Here is a 14116-nt window from a genome sequence, read left to right on the forward strand (position 1 = left end):
CAGGGCAGCGGGGACCAAGGACCCAGAGCGTGGCTCCAGCTCATCACGAGGACTGTGGGAAAGGCCAGGTGGGGTTAGAACAGCCATTTCTCTCCGGGGGGAAAGGGAGGCACAGTCCCCAGTTCCAGTGGCGCTCCAAGCCCCATGACTGCCTGGCGGATGAAGCAGAGGAGATCCGCACTCCTCTGCAAGGCTGCCAAGGTCTCTCGGTCAGTTACGTGCTGTCCAAATCCATGGACTTCAAAACACAATGACAGGTGAGCTTATAAAGCGAGGACCTCCCTGGGGAGGATGGGCTTAGTTTCCCATTGTCCTGAAACCTCGGAGCGTATGAAGGAATTATAAATAGCATGATTAGGGATGGATTTTTCTCCATGAATTCTCCCAAGGACCACCTCCTGCAGTTCAATTGCTGTTCAGTGGCCTAAACCTGGACAGCAGGCTACTGATTCCACAGCCCATAGGGTCCTGGTTTCACAAGAAGCCCCTTCACATCCCTGGTGTGTTTAGAGGTAATAGAAGTGTCTGTGACCCTTTGCAAAGGAAGGATGGGAAGGGAAGTTGCTAATTCAAACAGAAACTCTCCTCTTTCAAAGGGTGGGAGAGAAGGAATTCTTAGCTGTACAAATAAATCTCTCGTTGGTACAGAGGCTATGGCAAAGAGAAGGAAAGCTGGGCTCTGAAGTCTGGCCACAGTTCTGCCCTTCCCCTGGCATGGGGTGGTTCCAAAGGATAGTGGGGTGGGCAGGGAGTGCTCAGCTTCTAGACAATCTGGAGACAGCAGGAAAAGGAGGGAATGGAAATCTGTGAGTGTATGTGTCTTTCTCTCTGCCTATCTTTCTCTCTGCCTCTGTATGTGTGTGGTGTCTTTCTCTCTTGCTGCCTCTGTGTGTGTGTGTGTGTGTGTGTGTGTGTGTGTGTGTGTGTGTGTGTGTTCCCACCCATTCATGCATGGAGTACATTTGTAGGAGGGTATGCATGCATATAAGTGGAGGTCAGAGGACAAATTCAGGACAAAATGTCATCCACTTTTTGTTTGGAGTGGTCCTCTCTTTGGCCTGGTACTTCACCATATTTGGCAGGCTGGCTGGCCCGCAGACTTCCAGGGATCTATCCCTCTCCGCCTTCCTTCTCATCAGTGGGGTGCCAGGCATGCTGTCTCACCCAGCTTCTTCATAGATTCAGGGGATCCAAACTCAGATCCTCACATTCATGAGGCAAACGTTGGAACTCACTATGTGGTTAAGGATAACTTCACATTCCTGATACCCTGCCTCTGTTTCCCAAGTCATCACGAGGACTGTGGGAAAGGCCAGGTGGGGTCAGAACAGCCATTTCTCTCAGGGGGAAAGGGAGGCACAGTCCCCAGTTCCAATGGCGCTCCATTTTTTTTTAACTGTTTAAAAAAGATTTATTTATTTATTATTTATACAATGTCTGCATGTATCCCTGCAGGCCAGAAGAGGGCACCAGACTTCATTACAGAAGGTTGTGAGCCACCATGTGGTTGCTGGGAATTGAACTCAGGACCTCTGGAAGAGCAGTCAGTGCTCTTAACCTCTGAGCCATCTCTCCAGCGCCCCCGCCCCCGCCCCAGTCTTTATGTGGTGCTGGTGCAAGGAAAAGTTGGAATCAAAATCTAGCTTTGGGGAAGTGGGGAACTCAGAAGGGAGAGAAAGAGAAGCAGACACCTCACCAGCCACACAGCCTTTCTGTGCACACCCCTTCAGTACCCCCAAACTTGTCCCTTCTACAGGTCTGGGCCTGTCCCCAGTCTTGTATGAGTGGTACACTAGGTACAGAAGAGATGGAGTGCTGCTCAGCATAGGGTGGGGAGCAGATGAGCCAGACCACACCCCCAGGGGCCCATCCCAGAGGGATTCTTATGTGGAAGACCCTCACTTCCAATACAATTGGAATAAGGTTCAAGGCATTTAAAAAAATATGGCACTCAGGGTCTCTGGCACTGGAGCACACTCCAGGGTGCTAGACATTTGGATCTGCTCCAAAGGTCAACCACTGGGATATAGAGACCTACATCTGGGCCCCACGGAATATGTTAGAGCAGCCTGGGCCTCAGTGGCACAAGACAGTGGCCCTTCGGGATGTCACATAACCCCCAGGGTCACCAAGCTGGAGATCTATCCATTCACTTTCAGGATGTCCCTTCCAGGCATCTTTTTAAGTAGCTTCAAATTTTTCCCTACTTATTCAAAGGAATCCCCCAACACACACACACACACACACACACACACACACTGAGGAGTTCACCCAGCATCCCCAGCTTTGAAAATCCGAGGTGAGCTCATACTCATGGACCATGCCTGGCAAGCACGACAGGGCAAGGCGGAGGTGGGCACCATGGAGGTGCAGCACTGGAGAGGGATGAGGGGTGGCCCATGTGTGGGTCCCACCACCACATACGGCGGTCCCTTAGCATTCCTCACTCATATGCTGCTAGGAACCCAGAGCAGGTCTCTATCTCCCCCAGGGTCACACAGCAGTTACCCCTGGGCTTGAGGGCCAGTCAGAAAGATTGGTGGTGGAATCAGATTCAGCCTAGAAGGCCCAGGCAGCTGATTTCAGAAAATATTGCCAGGGAGGAAGTAGTGCAGCTCCGGGGACACAGGCATAGGATGCCTGGAAGCTGAGGTGCAGTTAGAGGTCCCCCAGCTCCTTTATTTTCTTGCTATTAAATGCTTAGTGGAAGATTGCATTTGTTATCCCAGGGTGTCATTTGGAGTCTGCCTGCTGTGAAGACGAGCTCAGTGGAGACAGTCCTATCACTGCCCTTCTGGGCTTCTAGACTCCTGTCATTATGGCCTAGAAGGTTCTTCACAGCTGCACTGATGTCCCCTCACCAAACAGAATGGAACCTAAGGCGTATGCAGGAGGGGGGTATGTATGCGGGGAGGAGGGGGGCAGTGTTATTCTGTGCTTATGCACTCTCTTCCCCCTCAGGGGAGCTAATCAATTCCAGCTGGGGGCCTGGCTAGCCAGGGAACAGCCATGGTCTGTGCTGTCATTTCCTAACAGGACACAGATGAGAAGACACAGAGTCTGGACTCCTGAATGGAAAACTCAGAAGCCAGCAGGCGACCTGTTGTTAGGTCTGTCTCTTTGGGTTGTGATGAGTAAGGGTCTATCTGAAACCACAGCCTGGGATCTAATGGGTGACACACAATGACATTGGGCCTCAGGCTACCTGCTCAGGAGCAATCTCTAGCCCGGGAAATGAATATCTTCTCCAAGCAACTCACTAATGTCCTCAGGGCCTGACTGGAGTTGGAGGAGCTTGGGCCCTGTCCCTGAGACCTCCCTTGGCTGCACGCCAGAGGCAGAAGGGACTGGACTTGGGTAGAGCTGAGGAATCTTGGTAGAGACATGGAGGTTGGGTCTGGAGCCCCAGTTCTATCTAGACCCAGTCCAGAAGGGTGGGGTGAGTCTAGGACATGAGGGATATCAAACATTGGGACCCCAAAATATCTCATAGGTCAAGACACAAGGAGTGTCCTTGTACCAAAGCTACCCAAGGGGAATGTTATATATGTACCCGGCCCAGGAGAAAAAAGGTCTAGAAACTACTACATGGGACACACCTCCAAGGAGTGTCATGAAAATGTCCCTGACAAGCAGTTCTGAGCTGGGCTCTGTGTCCAAGCCTGAGCAGCGTGCCTCTGCAGACTTCCTCCAACGCCTGGGAATCCTGTGTGACCACCACGGACTAGGAGGAAGAGCTGTCCCCCCTATACCGGCCACTCTGGGGGTTCCTCCTCAGAGCCTGCCCCCTCATCAGGGCCACACTATTGTAGACCAAGCTCAAATAACTGGGACTTTTTCAATGTCACTCGAGGCTGGGGACGCTGGTCAGACATTCTCTGAGCACCCCAGCAGTGTGCTAGGCTGGTAAGAGACAGACAGCTGTGGTGAAATGGAGATGAGGGCCACCTCCTTCCTTGCAGACCCGGGGTCTCTCAGACTGCCCAGCCATGTCCAGCCCGGGCGGTACATTCTGCATCCCTCTCACCTCTGGTTGGGCCTGAACCCCTCAGCTAATTACTCACCACTACTTAGTTCATACAGCAGCCCTCCTCCAAGCTGCAGCAAGCCAGATGCTATGGAGGCTGATCTCAAGTCGATGGAACCTGGGGCCCCTGTCACCTTCCCAGATGGGAAGCTGACATCCAGGCCTGGCCGGGACACTGGGGGAGTCAGAATGTCTTTCCGGGGTCCCAGCTGTGCTGCTGTTTGAACTTCCCACCCAGAGGACCCTCCACTTCCTCTCGGTCTGGAGGCCAAGGTGATAGATAGCACAGCAGCTTTATTGACCAGACTTATCAGCAAGAACACATCAGTGGGACCTGTACAGTCCAGCCCCAGCTGGGGTCCAGCTGCCTAGAGCCAGGTGTGGGGACCTCCTCGAGTGTGCCCCCAGAACCCAGCCTTACCCCTACTCCAGGCCCTTGCTGAAGCAAAGGACTGCAGGGGATGGGAAGACAGTCACTTAAAGGTTGGAAGGCATGTAGACCTGGAGCAGCATGGGGCTCATGCTGCCCCGGCAGCTGGTGGAGGTGATCCGTGCAGGGCAGTGGGGACGTGCAGGTGGACAGGCAGACAGCCAGGCTCACCACACAGAGCATTTGTGGACAGGATTCATGGGAGAGTCCTTGGGACAGTGGAAGGCCCGGCCAAACTCCTCAAACTGGGACACGCTGCCCAGGACCCTGGGATGGGGGAGAGACCCCAGCAGTGGGGGCTTCACTAGCCACCCCTCACTTTTTCTGGGTTGACTCATTTCCCTTCTTGTCCCTCTGCCCCTATTACAGACACCAGGAGGAGACCGGCCAGAAAGGCGGACGGGCATACCGGTAGTGCTCCGGAGCGTGTTTGTCTGTCAGCACCTGCAGGTAGATGGACTGCGACCGTCGCTTGATGCACCAGTTCTGGGACCCCGGCAGGCAGAGGGAAGGAGAGAGAGAAATGCAGCCTGGTGTCTCTTGCTTATTCCCTTCTCCCGTCCCTGCACTGAGGCCCCAGCAGAAGCCATGGGCCATCACCTCTGAGAGAACAGGTGATGGGAGAGGGCTGGACCCGGAGAATGGTCATTTGAGACCTGGGCAAGGCTGAGACTGAGCCTGGACACTGTGTCCCCTGCCCGGCCCCTGCCCGGCCCCTGCCCAGTCAGGTCTCCATCCAACCCACCTGGGCAAAGGCGATGAAGAAGAGCTGGTTGTGTGTGTACTTGAGCCGATGCAGCGGGTGTTCTGGGCCGTGCTCCCGGACCCACTTCTGATAGGCCTGGGGGTGCCGAGAGAAAGGAACTGCTGTGAGCACCTGTGCCGCACGCTGCCCCTTCTCCATCCTCCCAGGAGAAGACCAGCCCCTCTGTCATCAGCCCCAGTTCTATACCCCCCCCATTCCATTGTCTTCCCTGCCTGTCCACCTTCCTGCTTTGGTACATTGACCCCAGGATAGTGCCACCCAATCCAGGTACTCCTCTCTTTCTCCCAGTGAAGGTGGTGCGTGTTTCTTCCCCCCCAGAGGACCCCAGCCTAGGCCACAGCATCAGCAGGATGAGAAAAGGGGGACCACGTCCCTAGTCTGGGGCTCTCATCCGTTTCCACCTGTTCCCCAGCAGAGACAGAGAGCAGGCTGGGTGGCTCACATAGTAGGCCAGCTTGAGGCCTCCCATGTCTGCGATGTTCTCACCAAGCGTGTGCTTCCCGTTCACCTGCAGCCAGACAGGACGAGAAAGGAGCTCATGGGGCCTGCTGGCCTCATGCATCCCTGGCTGCCCTGAGCTCCTCCTCCCCCTTTCCCAGGGAATTCAGGAAAAGCCTCCTCCTCCCCTCCCCACTACGAAGTGTGAGTCTTCTTGGTGAACTGTGTGGCTGTTCGTGCACATGGAAATCCGGAGCGTGTGTGCAGGTAGGTGTATGTGTGCATGAGCATGCATGCTTCCAGTCTGTGGCCAGCTAAGAGGGCACGAAAGAGGAGGCGGAGGGTCTCACCCGCTGGTTGTAGACGGTGAAGTTGTCATAGAGGTGAACAATGCACTCGGCCTTGCGCAGAAAGTGGCTGTAGGAAGCCTCTGTCCACCAGTGTAGCAGGTTTCCTGAGCGGTCGTACTGGCCCCCTGTGGGCAGTAGAGGGTACGCCAGTATGCCAAGGGTGAGCCTCACTCTAAGGCCAGGCTGGGCACTAAGCCCCTCCTCTCCCACCAGCCAACACTGCCTTGTCCCCTATGACTCTCCCAGTATCTGCCCTCCCCTCCCCCAAGTCCCTCTCACCCCAGTCATCGTAGCCATGGGTCAGTTCATGTCCAATGATGGTGCCGATGCCCCCGTAGTTCAGAGACCTGGACCACAGCAGCGGGTTAGGCCCAAGCCTTCTCCTGCCCTCTGAGAGCCCCACATCACTGCCCAGGCCCCTACTGCTCCAGGCAGGTGGCCAGCGAGGCCTCAGAGGTCTAGGCATCTCCAAGGTCCTGGGCATGTGTCCCTCAGCTTCCTCACAGGCTCCATGAGAGGGACCAGTGTACACATGTCTAGCTGTGTTTTGGGAAATAACATCTTACAAAGTTGATGGAGGCTGTGAGTTAAAAGAAGCAGGAATGGAACTGAGGAATTTACTTGAGAACCAGGCCTCCTTCCTCATCTCTATGTTCCTCCACTTTCTGGGCCTAAAATGGGTAAGGGATATGCTAGTTGGCTTTAGCTGTAAGCTTGGCACAGCCTAGAGTCATCTGAGCTAGTCTCATGGGGGATTGCCCAGTCAGATTGGCCTGTGGCCATGTCTTTGAGAGACTGTCTTGACTGATGACTGATGTGGAGAGCCCAGTCCACTGTGGCCAGCACCATCCCTAGGCAGGTGGGCTTGGGATGTGTAAGAAAGTAAGCTGAGCATGAGCGGGAGAGCAAGCTAGAGGGTGAGCAAGCAGCATTCCTCCATGGGTTCTTGCCTGACTTCCCTCAATAATGGACTGTGACCTGGAAGTGTAAGCCAAATAAACCCTTTCCTCCGGGCGGTGGTGGCGCACGCCTTTAATCTCAGCACTCGGGAGGGAGAGGCAGGTGGATTTCTATGAGTTTGAGGCCAGCCTGGGCTGCAGAGTGAGATCTAGGACAGGCACCAAAGCTACACAGAGAAACCCTGTCTCAAAAACCAAAAAGAAAGAAAGAAAGAAAGAAAGAAAGAAAGAAAGAAAGAAAGAAAGAAAGAAAGAAAGAAAGAAAGAAAAGGAGGGGAGGGAGGGAGGGAGGGAGGGAGGAAGGAAGGAAGGAAGGAAGGAAGGAACCATGAGACAAATAAACCCTTTCCTCCCAAAGTTGCCTCTGGTCAGGTTATTTTATTGCAGCAAGTGATTAAAATTGGAACAAGGGTATAATCAGGAAGTTATCACCTACTTCTTCTAACTACCGAAGATGAAATGAAATGGGACTAAGGGACCCCAGAGTGTATAACTCCCCCACCCTGCCCCCTGCAGGCAGGGCTGGTGGGCCCAGCTGCACCCTTTTACTTACTGTGGGAATTCAGGGTCATACAGGGTGGGCTGCAGGATGCCAGCTGGGAAAACTAAAAGGAAGGTCTGGTTAGTGGGAAACGCGCCCACTTTCGGCCCACCCTGGGCAGGTCAGGACACATCTCCTTACCCATTTGGTTCTTGTTGGGCAGATAGTAGGCATTGAGTGCCTGTGGCGGAAGCAACCACCTGTGCAAGAGGCCAGAGTCACCTGGAGGGTACACACTCCTTTCCCAGGAGCCTCACACCCAGCTCCCTTCAAGGTGGTCCTGCTATCAAATCACAGCTAGCTTCTAACAGTGCATCTTCTGGCCTCCCCTGGGCTAGGCCATCCCCTTATTCTCCTCACCTGTGCTCTATCTACACTGACCCATGTACCCAGCATGCCCTTGCTTCCCTCATGGCCCTCCTTGACCCCTAGCTCAGGGCCAGGCACCCACGTGGACTTGTCCACCTCCTGTCGAATCTTCTTGACGGACAACTGGATACTGAATCGGATGCTGTTCAGGATGTTCTTGAAGTAGGTCTTCTCATGAACCTCAAACTGCATGGAGATGGGCAGTGCTCAGCCTAGAGCCGGGGAACCATGGTTCCCCCTCCCAAGTCTGGGGCCGCAATGAAATCCTGCCTACCTCATATTCTTTGTCTACAGCCTCAGGTTTCAGCAGGAAGTCTGGGTAGCCAACCATGACCATCATGTACTGGAGCTGCAGGTGAAAGACAGGGCAAGGGACCCAGGGCCTTAGGAAACAGCCTCTCACAGGCACAAAACAAAACAACAAAAACAAAAACCCAAACAAAACAAAAAATAGAGCTTCGGACTAGCCTGGGTCTGGGATCCAGGTAGGACAGAACAGACCAGTCAATTCCGTAAAGGAATCTTTGTCTCTTTCTTCTTATTCCCAGTGCCTGATACCCAGCAGGCACTTGAACAATGCGGAACCAACAATTGGGACTCAGACCCTGTCTCACCTTGGCCCGAGCGGCTGCCTTGGTCTGGGCATCCATCCAGTCCAGCTCCTCCAGGCGCTGGCCCAAGATATACTTGATATCTTCCACCAGCTGCTGTACCTGGGGGTCAGACACCCGAGATCAAGAGTCAATTACGGAAGTTTTAGATCTGACCCCAGCACCTGACAGCAAAGGGATTCCTTCCTGTCTACTCAGTACAGGGCACCATGCTGCACACCAAGGGGAGTCGTGGCAAGTAGGGCCTACACTCAGAAGCATGAGAGCAAGCTCCCAGCCTGGAAGAAGGAACCACCCCAGCACAATTCTATACAGTCCCAAGGCTATGTCTCCTGAGCAGGGCTAAGATGGATGGCAGGGGAAAGGCAGAACAGGCCACCTGCCACTGCCTGCATGCAAGCTTCCTAGGGGAGGAGCATCCTAGATCCTCAGGGACAGCTAAACCCTAAGCCCAACCTACGCCCTGAGCCACAAAGGGAGGTATGGGCTCTTCCATTGTCCACACCGAGCTCACCACCTGCACCCCCACCCTAGACCCAGGGCAGCCTGACCTTGGCTTTACTGGCAGCTGAGAAGTGTTCATGTACAAAGAGGGCACCAAGAGCCATGCCAAAGTGGCGGTTGGCCTGCCCCAGGCAGACTCGGGCCAGCTCCTGGGGTTTGTCGCTGCCCTCCATCTCTCTGGCCAGCTCGTGCAGTGCCTCACGGAATGGTGGGGACAGGTGCTCACTCAGAACTACCACCACACGCCACACTAGGTAGTTGTGTAGGATCCTGGAGGCCAGGTAAAGCAGGGGGTAGGTAGGATAGGACCCAGTACCCACCGTGCCCACTAAGAAGGGGAAAGAGGTCAATTCAGATATGTAGAAACCAATTTTGAAATGTCCCAAACCCCAGCAGAATATGATCTTACTAATAACAAGAGCCTTTAAGCCTGACCCTGACAGACCAGCATTGTTTCCAGCTTTTGTGTGGGACACTGGCACTTAGAGATGGTTGCCTAGATAGCCTTCTCTTCCTTCTCTGGATGTACAGGGACTAGCAGGATTTCCCCCAAGGATCTACCCATGTGCAGTATGACTTTAGCAACATATCACTTAGTGACGTCCAAACTCTCTGCCTCACCATCCCAGGAGGTTGAGGGCAGCTCAAGGGAATCCCAGTCTATCCAGGCTCCCACAGGGGAGAACTGGGCACCAGCATGTGACCCCAAGATGTGGATTCCCATCCCAGGACTCCCTCCTGCCTCCTGAAGTGTGGCTTCAGCGGAGACAGGGTTTACCAAGGTCACCAAGTGGACTCGGTTGCTGAAGGAGAGGCCCTGAGGCAAGGAATGAGCCAGGAGTGCAGGGGGCGGGGGTCTGCAGCCTCACCTGCGGGGTGTGGAGCGGATGAGCTGGGACACCTGCTGCATGTAGTCTGTGGCCAGCAGCACCACCTCCTCGTCCTCAGAGAAGTCCTCCTGGAAGATTTGGTCCAGCAGCCACTTCCACCGCAACTGTGGGGTAACAAGGGACCAAAAAGGGGTCATAGGCAACAAAGGCCCCTAGGCATGGGGGGGGGCATGGAAGACCTCAGACATACCTGAAGAAGGTGACCTGCCATCCTGCCCCCCCCCCCCGCTCTACCCCACCCCCAACCCCGCAGCACCCATCCACCAGGTCTGGTAACACTCACGTGGGGGGTGATCTTCTGCAGCTGCCCCAGGGTCACTTTGTTATACATGGAGCTGACATCCCGACGGAGGTCGTCATATTCTGATACAGAGATCTGGAGTGGAGACCAGATAGACCCGGGCCTGATCTATGCTCCCCGCCCATATCCCAGTCCCCGGAGCTCCCAGCCCCTCCTGCTCACATTGGCCAGCCTCTGTTCCAGTTGAAGGATCTCTTGAGCCTTCTGTTCCACAGCATCCGCCCCCAATAGCCTGAGAAGACGCTCCATGAACACCCTGTATGCGGCCAGGATCTGCACCAAGACAGGAGCTCCTCAGTTAGGGAGATATCTACCTACCCCTGGATCTCCCTTCCTGGAGCCCCTTCCTTTCCAGAAGCCCCATCCCATGCCATGCCCTTCTCCTTGAGGTCCCATGCACCTTCTCACTCTCCTCATCTTGAGCTAGGTACAGGGTTCTCTCTGGCAGGGTGAGCCCGTCCTGGTCAATCTGAGGAGGGAAACAGGGACTCCAGGTCAGAAGTGAATGGCCAGTTTTCCAGCGTCCCCACCCAACTGTCACAAAAGAGAAGATGAGCCAAACATAGATCCATTGCCACAAGCTCCCGGAGCATGAAAACCAACCCCCCCCCCTCCACCCAGAGAAGCTAGCCAAACCCCATGGCTGTTAGTCCAGCTTGAAGACCTTGGAGAGCCCTCCCTTCAGTCCTTCCCCAACAGCCCTCACTTTCCCACCTGTAGGACACCATGGGGCGCTGTGCTAGGAGTTGGCGCCTCTGGAATTCCTGGCCAACCCCAGCCTTTCAGGGCGGTAGCCCGCGGTCCCCTACTCCCCGAACCCCGCCTGCCTGAGGGCTGGGAATTGCGGCTCCCGCGGCTCCGCTAAACACCGCAATTACTCCAGGGAAATTACTTGCGCCCTCCTCCCGCGCTCTCCTCGCCCGCGCTCCGCTCCTTCCCGCGCCCCTCGCGGTCCGAACCCGCATCTCTCGGGCGCGGGATCGAGCGTGGGGCACCGGCGCCGAGGGTCCCAGGTCTCAGGCGGGGCGCCGGGGTTGCGGGTGGGGGTGGGGGTAGGGGGGGCACACTCACGCGGATGACGTAGCGCGAGGAGTTCCTGTCGTCCAGGCTGACTGTGAGCGAGAAGAGCGCGGCCGCGCTGTACACGCCTTGTGCCTTGTACAGCAGTCGGTTGAGGTCCCAGCGAGCCGCCCCCGGGCGATCGGCCGCGCCGCCCAGGTCCCAGCCGCCGCAGTCCTCGATGACCTCGAGCATGGGCCGGGGCCCGAGCCTCTCGATCTCGCGCATGTCGAGGCACGAGCGGAAGAAGGCGCGCACCTTGCGCTGCGCAGCGCCGCCGGGGCCTCCCGCGGGTCTCGCCAGCAGGCGCCGCAGACGCTCCTCGTTCTGCTCGCCGATGGCCGCGATCGTGCCGTAGGTGAGCTTGTCGTCGGGGATGGCGTGGCGCCGCAACCAGCCCCCGCACGCGAACGAGTAGAAGTCCTGGCACGGGTCGATGCTGGCGTCCAGGTTGGCAGACAGGAAGCGGGCGGCGCGCGCGAAGGCCTTGCGCTCGGGGCAGCCCTCCGGACAGGCTCCGCCACCGCCTGCCGCTCCCGGGCCCAGGTACTTGAGCGCCAGCATGGCCGCCAGGATGGCGCAGAGGCCGGCGGCAAACACCAGCCCCGACAGCAGGCACACCTCGCGTCGGTTCCAACGTGGCAGCCCGGTCCGGGACCCGCTAGCGCTGCGCCCTGCGCCCCTCGGGAAGCCTGGAGGCAGCGAGGTCCCTCGGGAGCCCCCGGTGCCACACCGGCTTACATACTTGACTTCCTGGAACTCATCATAGTGTGCAGTCATGGAATATGGGGCCTCCATGGTGCCGAGGCTGTGGTTGCACACGCCTTGTTTGGTCGGCTATAGGCTGCTTCTGTCTACTGGCTTTCTGGTCGGCGCCCACATAGCCCTCGGTCGCAGCTGTAGGAAGGGAACATTAGTAGGCTCAGACAGGCCCTAGAAAGCGAGGGGGGCCCAGGGACAAAAGATGAGGGTTAGTTTAAGAAGATAGAGACCACCTGTGATCCACAACCAAAGCCTGTGCCTGGCTTCGCCTCGCCACCCAAGGAAGAAGGAAAGAGGAGGGCTCGGTAGCCACCAGCTCTTACGGGAATAGTAGTAGTCTTTTAACCTGCCTTGCCCGGTCTCCACATGCTCGTCACAACTGGGATGCCCTGGTACAAAGCAAAAGAGCACCGGGCACAAAGTGGGGCTTCACCCGCAACCTGTTTCCCTTGCCTTTGCCTTTCTTGCCCATCGTCTGCTCCAGGCAAGGCCAGGTGGGGGAGGGGGAAGCAGAAGCCAGAGAAAGGAGGTGTGGTCAGGGGCGCCTCTGTGCGGACCCTGAAGCCTCCCTCCTTGAGCTCTCTGCACTACAAAGCTATCAGACACCCAAACTTTGTCCTCGGGGAAGTCTTGCAGGACCACTCTCAAGCCAGCTTCTGGCTGCTTCTCTTCAGTAGCCCCAAAACCCACCAGCCCCTTCCCCAAGCAGCAGCCCCCTCCAGCCCCCATCTCCACACACACACACACCCGACGGCCCTGACCAGAGATCGGTTTCATCATTTGCCACCCATCGCAGCCTCGGGCCATTCCTGGAGTCAACAGGTTCTCCCCAGAACCCAAAGTTGGGCGAAGTTTCACCCCTTTGCTACGCCGGCCCTGAGCTCCGAGTCTCCTGCGTGGCGCGGTGCAGTCAGCGGAGCTTAAGAGCCGAGTCCTAGAGTCGCAGCGGCAGCCGCAGCTGGAGCCAGAGCCGGGAGGACACAGACAAAGCCAAGAAGCTCGGCTCAGCGGCCGCGGTGGCCCCAGGGGTGGCCGCGATGGTTGGCCTCGGCGGCAGTGGAGGTGCCAAATGACACTTACCGGGCAGGTGCGCGTCTGAGCCGGGCGAGGACCGAAGAGTCGGGAGCAATCCCGGCCTCAGCCGGAGCGGAGCTGGGCTGGCTGCCGCTCCGTGCGCCCGCCGCCTCCTCTGCCGCCGCGCCGCGCCGCCCGCCGGCCCCGAAGGAGGGGGCGCGCAGGCAGCTCCACCCTCCTCCTCCCGCCCCCTGCACCCCTCCTTCTCCCTGCTTCCCTCTGGGCTATACCTGTCAGCTCCCGCAGCGGGGAGGTGGGGATGGCGACCGCAGAGACACACTCCTGAGGGTGGTGCACCAGCTTCAGGCTCCAGGACTCCGGAGTCCAGCTCTGTCCCGGGAGGAGGAAGCGCAGTCCCTTCTGGGTGAGGTGCCTCCGCTTGGAGCCACCTACAGTCTGCGGTAAAGGGGCTGAAGCTGGAGGTCTGGAGGCGACAGGGCCGTCTGGGCCGAGCCCACAGCAGCGCAGCCCAGGAAGGACTCCAGTGGGCTGTGGGAGGTGAAGAGCTTGTGTCTTGCCCTGCACTCTGCCAGGCGCCTTCGACATCGGCACTTCTTTGTCCTTTTAACTGGAGCTCATGCCTGCCCCGTCTGGGTTCTGGTTGGCGCAGTGCCCTTCACCTTGCTCTACTGGAAAGGCTGCAAGAAGAGGCTGGAGCTGGGGCCTCCTCAACCTTAGCTTTCCCCTGCCATCAGTGCCAGGAAGTCCCTGGCCCACGTAGGGAGAAGGACCAAGAAAAGGATGCTGTAGGCCAGGAGAGGGAGGTATCTTACCCTTCTTGGCTCAGAACTACACCTCATGCGATTACATGAGGTAAATTTATCCAGCCTTCCACAGCGTCTAGCTGTGCTTGCTTTTTAAATGTTGGACCTCCCTCCTTCCAGGAGACAGAACCATCTTTGCCTCTCCACTGTGTCCATGGGGTGAGGCCTACATGTGACAGAGAACCAGGAACTTCCAGAAGAACTGATACTGTTTCCGGAATCTGCTCTCTCTGCCTTGCCTTACCCATCTCTTCCTGTGTCCCTGGCAAAG

The 14116-nt window shown here is 56.9% G+C and overlaps 1 protein-coding gene across 1 annotated transcript; it reads right to left on the bottom strand.

The window, feature by feature from the left end:
- Nucleotides 1-4303: 4303 nt before the first annotated feature.
- Nucleotides 4304-13194, bottom strand: Ecel1 (endothelin converting enzyme like 1). The gene is made up of 18 exons (XM_036173400.1): nt 13088-13194; nt 11258-12142; nt 10587-10655; nt 10349-10459; nt 10169-10261; nt 9865-9989; nt 9043-9265; nt 8495-8593; nt 8155-8229; nt 7963-8066; nt 7653-7711; nt 7524-7575; nt 6291-6358; nt 6012-6136; nt 5666-5731; nt 5203-5298; nt 4867-4943; nt 4304-4724 (listed from the first exon to the last, which is right to left on the bottom strand). Exons 2-18 carry the CDS (start codon nt 12041-12043, stop codon nt 4625-4627), a joined length of 2328 nt encoding a protein of 775 aa, XP_036029293.1. The 5' UTR covers nt 12044-12142; nt 13088-13194; the 3' UTR covers nt 4304-4624.
- Nucleotides 13195-14116: the final 922 nt, after the last annotated feature.

The sequence above is a fragment of the Onychomys torridus genome, chromosome 23 (genome assembly GCF_903995425.1).
Source record: "Onychomys torridus chromosome 23, mOncTor1.1, whole genome shotgun sequence".
Taxonomy (NCBI): domain Eukaryota; kingdom Metazoa; phylum Chordata; class Mammalia; order Rodentia; family Cricetidae; genus Onychomys; species Onychomys torridus.

Coding starts and splice junctions, on each gene's coding strand:
- Ecel1 (XM_036173400.1), bottom strand. CDS start 12,043: ATGGAGGCCCCATATTCCATGACTGCACACTATGATGAGTTCCAGGAA. Junction 10,656..11,257: donor CCTCGCGCTACGTCATCCGC/GTGAGTGTGCCC, acceptor TTCCCTCCTCAG/ATTGACCAGGACGGGCTCAC. Junction 6,359..7,523: donor TATGACCCTGAATTCCCACA/GTAAGTAAAAGG, acceptor GCTGTGGTCCAG/GTCTCTGAACTACGGGGGCA.